The 9,363-nt window shown below is 34.9% G+C and overlaps 1 protein-coding gene across 1 annotated transcript; it reads left to right on the forward strand.

Annotated features, from left to right (window-relative positions):
* Positions 1 to 390: 390 nt before the first annotated feature.
* LOC118754309 (UDP-N-acetylglucosamine--peptide N-acetylglucosaminyltransferase 110 kDa subunit-like) lies at positions 391 to 2,118 on the forward strand. The gene is made up of 2 exons (XM_036489186.1): positions 391 to 1,969; positions 2,035 to 2,118. Coding segments are annotated over exons 1-2 (1,365 nt in total). The 5' UTR covers positions 391 to 606; the 3' UTR covers positions 2,037 to 2,118.
* The last annotated feature ends 7,245 nt before the right edge of the window (positions 2,119 to 9,363 follow it).

Below are 9,363 nucleotides of genomic sequence, written 5' to 3' on the forward strand. Positions count from 1 at the left end.
TGAGAAAAAACTGAAAACTGGATTTGAAAAACATATTATTCGTTGAGCGCTCATTTGTGGTAAGTGTATTTTTTTGACGATAATGTGTTAACTGTTTAAAAGTGTTTGTACATATCACACAGTATCTAAAGTTTTTGAAGTACAATTGACTGATCTGAATTACATTTTATAGTTCCTGAAATACAATTGACTAATCTGAAGTACATTTTACGGTTTCTGAAGTACAAATGGAAAAGAATTGGTCCATTCAATCAATTTCAGAACATTATTTCGGGTAATTCTCCCCATTTTTGATTAGCTCCTGGCCCATTGTGCTCTGAATGCATGAGTGAAATTTGTTTTGTCATTATTCAAAACTGAACTCTAAATCATATATTATGTTTGCAGGTTAAAGAAGCGGAAGATTGTTATAACACAGCTTTACGTTTATGCCCAAACCATGCTGATTCTTTGAACAACTTGGCAAATATCAAACGTGAACAAGGATATATTGAGGAAGCGACGCGCTTATATTTGAAGGCGCTGGAAGTATTTCCAGACTTCGCAGCAGCACACTCCAACTTGGCTTCAGTTCTTCAGCAGCAAGGAAAATTAAAAGAGGCTTTAATGCATTACAAAGAAGCAATTCGTATTCAACCAACTTTTGCTGATGCATATTCCAACATGGGAAACACATTAAAAGAGCTTCAGGATATAAATGGTGCTCTCCAATGTTACACACGTGCGATTCAAATAAATCCTGCATTTGCTGATGCACATAGCAACCTCGCCAGTATACATAAGGATTCGGGAAATATTCCAGATGCCATACAGTCGTACAGAACAGCATTGAAATTAAAACCTGATTTTCCCGATGCTTATTGCAATTTAGCTCATTGTTTACAAATTGTATGTGACTGGACAGACTACGACGCTCGAATGAAAAAACTTATTAGCATTGTAGCAGAACAGCTTGAGAAAAATCGATTACCTTCCGTTCATCCACATCATTCAATGCTTTATCCACTATCACATGAGTTCCGCAAAGCTATTGCTACCAGGCATGCAAATCTGTGTTTAGAAAAGATTCATGTGCTACACAAACCGGCATATAAGTTTTCACATGATTTGCCTACAGATGGGAGGCTACGTATTGGATATGTAAGCTCAGACTTTGGCAACCATCCTACCTCCCATTTAATGCAATCAATCCCAGGACTTCATGATAAAACATGTGTCGAGATATTTTGTTATGCGTTGAGCTCAGATGATGGGACAACCTTCCGATATAAAATTATACGTGAAGCCGAACATTTTGTAGATTTGTCCCAAATTCAGTGCAATGGTAAAGCCGCTGATCGCATTTACTCTGATGGAATTCACATATTAGTGAATATGAATGGATATACCAAAGGTGCACGCAACGAAATCTTCGCTTTACGCCCTGCGCCAGTGCAAGTTATGTGGCTCGGATACCCGGGAACTAGTGGCGCTAGTTTTATGGACTACATTATAACAGACCCTGTTACTAGTCCCATGGAGCTTGCTTCGCAATACAGTGAAAAGCTTGCGTATATGCCGAACACGTATTTCATTGGCGATCACAAGCAAATGTTTCCTCATCTTAAGGAACGAATTATTGTATGTGACAAACAGCAATCAACTGTGGCAGACAATATCGCCGTTATAAACGCTGCAGACTTATCACCACTGGTAGAAAGTGCAGATGTTAAAGAAGTTAGAGAAATAGTAAATGTGCAAAAGCCAGTGGAAATTACACATAAGGTTGCAGAACTCCCAAATACTACTCAAATTGTATCAATGATTGCTTCCGGTCAAGTCCAGACCTCTCTTAATGGCATTGTTGTTCAAAACGGGTTAGCTACCACGCAAACAAATAACAAAGCCGCAACTGGAGAGGAAGTTCCTCAAAATATTGTTATAACAACTCGGCGCCAATATTTATTACCCGATGACGCAATAGTTTATTGTAATTTCAATCAATTATACAAGATAGATCCACAAACGTTACAATCATGGGTTTCTATTTTAAAGAGTGTGCCAAATTCAGTGCTATGGCTACTGAGGTTTCCTGCCGTTGGAGAACAGAATATAAAGAAATCGGTTGAAGCCGTTGGTAAGTAAATATTTTTATCTTTGAATCTCCATTGTCATCAATCCTTTTTTTTACAATGTTAAAAAGTTTAAGGTGTCTTTCAGAACAATATATCTCATTCAATGATTGTTTTAGTAGACATATTTTTATGAATTTAAAGGGTGAACACACCAAAACTGCGACACTTAGAAATTACTACCAGAAACAAACTAGAAGACTTTGAAATTATTTTTTTTTGTATTATTGAACTTGGAAGTTTAGAGGTTATTTAAATGTTAAAATATTAGTTATTATTTGCTCAATATGCAAGTGATCGGTATTTTCATCGCACACGCGCCATGATGTTCTGCACGACTGAATCATCGACTTTACGCGATGCCCACAACTATTGTTTTTGCACTCTTCAATATTTTTTACTGTTTCACCTGTTTTCTTCAAGATTCCTTTGACAATTGACGAATATTCCCCAATAGGACGTAGCTCTGGGCTATTGGGTGGATTGCAGTCGTGAGGTACAAAATTGATGTTATTTTCATTATACCGCGGCAATGTGTCCTTGGCATAGTGGCAGCTTGCCATGTCCGCCAGGAACAAATAGCTTGCCAAACCATGTGGTTTTTTGGAAATTTGAACTTCATTTTCAGCTTACAACTTTCAGGGGCATCTTGACGACTTGCAGCAGTATGAAAATCTTGACCTGCAATATATTTTGAATTTTTAAAGCAGTAGGTTTCGTAGTCCATAACAAAGCAGTTGTATTTTTTAATTTAGAATTCATACAACTTCCGAATGCGGGATTTCGCTGTAACATTCTACTTTGCGCCTCTGTCTGGCGCTGTTTGAGCTGTAGAACATCTCAATGAAGCTTTCCGCTTTACCTTTTCTACGAAAAACTGCGATCTCCGTACGGATTTTGCAACATAACGCGACAAAATCTTCGGGTCTCGCGAAAACGCACTGAGGACCTTCCGAGCACTGTTTTTATCACTTTGACCATGCTAACCCTCGCTCCCTGGTTTTCTCGTAACTGCCAGGCCTTATTTGTACCGATTAAAACCCTACAAACTGTCGAATAGTGCAATCTTTAATTTTTAACAATTTTACGTGTACTTAAGGCCGGATCATTTATAAACTCGTGCAAAATGGTTTATCTCGTTTCTAAGTCGGTTGCCATTTTTAACTCAACTAGGAATCAAATTCAAAAGAAATTTCTTCTACGTCCAACTAAGGTCATGGTCAACTTATGGTATTTAAATTTCAAAATATTGAAATCTTTTTGGGTAAGTTATAAGCTTCCCAAAGTGTCGCAGTTTTGGTGTGTTCACCCTTTATGTACATATACAAATAAACTTTCATTATAGACACTGAATATGTTGCACTGGTTGCCATTTTTAGATATCTTTCCATCAATTCTTTTGGTTTTACTTCAATGTATATTTATTTATTTCAAGTCTTTGAATACAAATATTCTAACAGACTGCGTATAAATCTAAAACTATGTAGAAATTAACGTTAACGTAAAACTAACATACAAATAAAATGTAGCAAACGAGTAATAAATGGCTAATGGTATAGCTGGGAAAAGAATTGACGTGGGTAGTTGATTAAAGTGGCACTAGGTTGCAAGAAATCAATATCTAAGGCATTGAAGACTGTATTTAATTCTTCACATGTACGAAATATAGGAACATTGGCACCATAATTGGTTTTGGAGGAACCAATATTAAAGAATTCAGAATGACGAGAAGTACTCTCGAAGGGACATTGAATGCAATTTTATTTAGAAAGGAGGGGCAATCAATCGATTAATTTATGAGTTTGACATCAAATGAGCACGTTAAAAAAGAACTCGTATTTTCAAGGGTATCCTGGCTAATTAGCAGGCACCGAGAATGACAAGAGGGCAATGGCATAGAAAAGTTTAAAGGTCGGAGAGCAAACGGAAGAAAAACTTTTTGAACACGCTCTAAGCGGTTGAAAAGAGTCTTACTGTAAGGCCTCCAGATAAAAGCTGCGTATTCTATCTTCGATCTGCCAAATGCACAAAACAGAACCTTATGTGTGTAAGGATTTGTGAATGAACTACAATTATTGAAATACAATTATAACATTTGTGCCGAAGCCAGGGGGGATATGGGGGGATAGATCCCCTCCCCCCCCCTTCGTCATTGAACTACAATTATTTACTTTTGAATTAATAACAAAATACTATTAATAACAAAATACTATTTTATCCTTCCGATTTAACATTTTTTTATTTCAGACGGATGACAAATTATCTTTTAATGAATATATGAGTAGTCCACTTGCAAACAGCGTTATGTGATTTTATAAATTAAAAAAAAAACGTCTACGACAACAAGTAACATCCAAACTGTATCTGTTTTTTGTTTGCTGGGTTGGAGCTGCTTCGGCCGATGGAGTAAAAGGCGAAATGCTTATATTTTTCCCTTGTCCCTTCTACGCGTTTCGACACTCTCGTGTCATCTTCAGGGAGTCTGTTTTATTTAAACGATAAACAATAAACATGAAGAACGAACGAAAACCATGATTAACAAAAACATAATAATAGTTGCATGTATATATACATATATACACAACAATAGTTACATATGTACATGTATACTTAACACTAATTATCTACACACATAATATCACTTGAAACTCACATTAAATATTGACAAGAATTTTACTTAACTTACTTACACATTTACTTACATTACTTTGCACATTTTAAGGTAATACCACATTACGCATTTGAAGGTAATACAACATTTAGGAAGAATTATTGAAGTATTCTTATTATACCTTTCATGAGCATGAAATGGTATTATAATGGTATATACTTATATGATCAGAACGTCGAGCTGAGTTTATTTAGCCATGTCCGTCTGTCCGTCTGTCTGTCTGTTTGTATGCAATCTAGTCTCTCAGTTTTCGAGATATCCGGATCAAATTTGGTAGGTGGGTGTATTTTTATAATGTATTAATCATTTGTCGGAACCGGAAGAATCGGACCACTATAACATATAGCTCCCATACAACTGATTGTTCAGATATGAGATTTTTCATTATAACTTCTCCATTTATGCAGCTACGAACATGAAATTTTGCAATACTTGCACCCATTATCAACAGAATACTTACAGTGAAAATTACAAAGATCGGGTCACTATAACCTATAGCTCCCATACAACTGATTGTTCAGATATAAAATTTTGCGTTATAACTCCTCCATTTATATAGCTAGGAACATGAAATTCCGCACTGTTTTAAATAATTATCAACAGAAAACTTACAGTGAAAATTAAAAAGATCGGGTAACTATAACCTATAGCTCCCATACAACTGATTGTTCAGATATGAGATTTTTCGTTATAATTCATCCATTTATGTAGCTAGGACCATGAAATTTCGCGCTGTTTTCACTCATTATCAACAGAAGACTTACAGCGAAAATAACAAAGATCGGGTCACTATAACCTGCAGCCCCCATACAACTGATTGTTCAGATATGAGGTCTTTTATCATAACTCCTCCATTTATGCAGCTAGGAACATGAAATTTCGCACCATTTTCACTCATTATTAACAGAATACTTACAGTGAAAATAACAAGGATCGGATGACTACAACATATATCTTCCATACATCTGATTGTTCAGATATGGGATTTTACTGTAAAACTCCTTTATTTGAACAGCTAAAACCGATAAATTTCGTAAGATATTTTATAAATAATAATACAAAGTCTACTGAGAAAATCGTCAAAATCTATGCTGTATAAGCTTTATCTCCTATAGCACTGATTGTTAAGATACCAGTTTTTTTGCCATATATCTCCTTTATGTACGAAACTAAACCCAATAAATTGTGTTACCGGTTTACATACCGATCACATAGCGGTGAAAATCACTTAGATTGGTGTCATATAAAGTATATCTTCCATACCTCTGATTGTTTAGATGCGATTTTTTATATAAGTATGTAACTCCTCTATCGATGTATGCAGATGTATTCAAAAGCAGTAATCTGTCAAAGTAAAATTTGCAGATGTTCATGAAAGGTATGAAGCCTTCGGCATAGCCGAAGACAGCGCTGCTCTTACTTGTTTATATTTTAATTTTAGTACGGCTGCATATGTGTTCTTCGTGTTGTCGACGTCTTCCTTAAAGTTGATTGCGTTGTCCAATTGTTGTTGTATTCGTAGGCTCTCCAGTGTCATTCTCCTTCTTTCGATGTCCAAAATTTCTGTGTTGCCGAAGTCCGTTATATGTTCGTGCGTTGTTAAGTGTTGAGCCAGTGCTGTTGTCATCTTTTTGTTTCTCGCGTCCGCTCTGTGTTCATTGATTCTTATACCCAACGCTCTTTTTGTTGTGCCTACGTAGCATTTATTGCAGCTTTCGTTATCATTGCCCTTGCACTTTATTTGGTACACTACATTGTGTTGTTGCTCCTTTTCAATCTTGTCTTTGGTTTTCGTCAACAATTTGTTGATTGTGTTATGGGGCTTGTGTGCATATATCACATTCTCATTTTTTATTGTTTTTCGGAGTACTTAGTTATTTGTAATTCCTGGTATGTATGTCACCCCAATGTATTTTTTGTTAGTGTTGTTTGGCTGTACTTCGGTGTTTTGGCTCGGTTGGCGAATTTGGTTTATTGTTGTTTGTAATAATCTTTCTATTAACGCGTGCGGGTAGCTGTTTTTGTACAATATGTTTTTTATTTTCTTGTTGTTTGGCTCTGTAAATTCTTCGTCGCTGAGCAGATGGACTTTTCTAATAAGACTGGCAGCGGTGTTTATTTTTTGTTTCCATGGGTGATTGGAATGAAAATTTATCAATCTCCCCGATGCAATGGATTTTGCATATCAGTTCAGCAGAATTCGGTTTCCCTTTTTATGCACTTCTACACCTAGGAAGGCAATTTTCTTGATTTTTCCTTTTCGACTGTAAATTGTATTTTTGTATGTTGTGCATTTAATATTCTTAGTATGTCTTCCGCGTCTTTTGCTTTAATTATTGCAAACATATCGTCTACATATTTATTTATGTATTTTATATGTATGTCGTGTTGTTTAAGTTCAGCTATGCTGTCGTCCAATATTTTGTCAAGTACGATGTCCGCTATGGTAGGGGATAATGGGTTACCCATTGGCATGCCATAAATTTGTTGATAAAGGGTGGTATTGTATTTGAAGTAATTGTTATCCCGTAAGCAAAACTCGAGTATGGTATGAAATTCTTTTCGTGTAATGTTTGTAAAATTCTCTAATTTTTTCCAATTCTTCATAATTGTCTGTATGGCTAAATGTATCGGGATATTCGTAAATAGTGATATGACATCGAATGATATTAAAATTTCATCTTCTTCAATAGTAATATTTTTTAGATTTTCCTTCAGTTGATAGGAATTCCTTATATTATATTCGTCAGAGATTATGTTTTTTAAAATGTTGCCAATAAACTTCGATAATTTGTAGCAGGGAACATTTGTAGACGAGGATATTGGTCGGAGAGGTGTACCGGTTTTATGAATTTTGGGTAGTCCGTATAATCTAGGAGCATTAGCTGCTGTGCATGTCAAGTGGAGTTTTTGTTTTACGTCAATTTTTTTCTGCTTGAATAAGTCGTTTACTATATTGTTGTTTTTCCTCAATAATTGTTGGGTAGGATCACTTCTTATGGTTTTGTATGTTGTTTTGTCATTCAGTAATTCCCTCATTCTATCTTCGTAATCCTTTTTGTAGATCATTACCGTTTTATTTCCTTTATCTGCTTGTGTTATTATTATTTCTTCCTTGTGTTGACCTATACATTTTCTGGTGTCTGCAACGTTTTCAATATAAATTTTTCTTTCGTATTGTTACTTAATCTGTCATAGAATGTATTGATTCTTGCAGAGATATTGCTTCTTGTTGCATCTTTTTCCCTTTCGTCAGTAATATCTTGTATGCCTTGCTCTAAGTCGGCAATTATGGGAATCGGGGAAAATGTTTTCTTAGACACCGGCAATGCGAATTTGCCCCCAAGTGACAGTAGCCAACGGGAATACCTAGGCATGGGAATATTTGTTATATTTTTTGATATTTGCTCATCTAATTTTTTCTCATGTAGTTTCTGCGTGTCTATTGAAACTTTATTAGAAAATTGTTTCTGATTTTCTATTATTTTCTTGTATTCTACTTCCATAAGTCTGCTTTTCAGTAAATTTTCCCCATGTTTAATGTTGGTTGTGAATATTTTTATATTAATATTTGTTTCTTTAATTTCTAAATTGAGGATTTTGTATCTTTTTTATTACCTGAAAATTTGGATAAATAAGAGCCTAATACCATTAAAAAATAAAATTGCAGTATGGTAGATTTGCAAATTTTATATTTAAAAATTTAATATTGCAAGTTTTGAAACAGTAACTTTTACATAGCTAGCTTTTTTTAGCTCTTCGCGTTCTCTCCTGTAGGAAGATTGGTTTGCTTCTTTCTTGCGACCTCTTCCACTAGGCACCGAAACTACCACGTTTTCTTGCAGTATAAATAAATATTATAGCGACTTTTGCAAGAGTAGTTAACATTTCATGCTATTTTTTTCAGAATATAGAAAAATTTTTCACTCTGCTGTTAGTGGACATGAAACCCACCAAAAACTAAAAATCTAAAAAAAATACATAGCGCACTTTGCAAGTGGACTACTCAATTGTTGAATATGCTATCTTATTTGTCCCTTCTTTTTATACAATTAAGGAGCGGCTGAATGGTTTACCGATGTTAGCGGTACATAACGATGTGCCGATTACAACACAAGAAGTAATTGAAAAAATGTGTGTTAAGCAACGAAGATTAAAAATCGCTTTATAAGTAATAAGATTTTGTAGACTTGTACATAAATAAATGTAAATAGATACGCGTAAATGTATAAATATGCAGATATATTCAATGTGTAAAAACTGAAGTGTATACTAACGAAACTTCTACAAAACAAAACTGGACTACACACTAATTAATTAAAATGGTGTAGTAATTTAATTTTTTAAATTTAAATAAAGCATGAATTCCCCATGGAATAACCGAGTAGACAAAAAATATATAATGGTAGAAATGGCACATACATACATATATGAAAGAATGCCCACAGGCGACGCGCTATAGGCAAAACACGAGTTTTTTTCAAAATCGTAGATCTTCGCTTAGGAAAGAGATAATGGAATGCAGCATTTAACACTTTAACCCATTACCGCCCAAAACGAAACTACAAATTAGGGTTGATT

The sequence above is a fragment of the Rhagoletis pomonella genome, unplaced genomic scaffold (genome assembly GCF_013731165.1).
Source record: "Rhagoletis pomonella isolate Grant_MI unplaced genomic scaffold, Rhpom_1.0 Rhpom_scaffold_03683, whole genome shotgun sequence".
NCBI lineage: Eukaryota > Metazoa > Arthropoda > Insecta > Diptera > Tephritidae > Rhagoletis > Rhagoletis pomonella.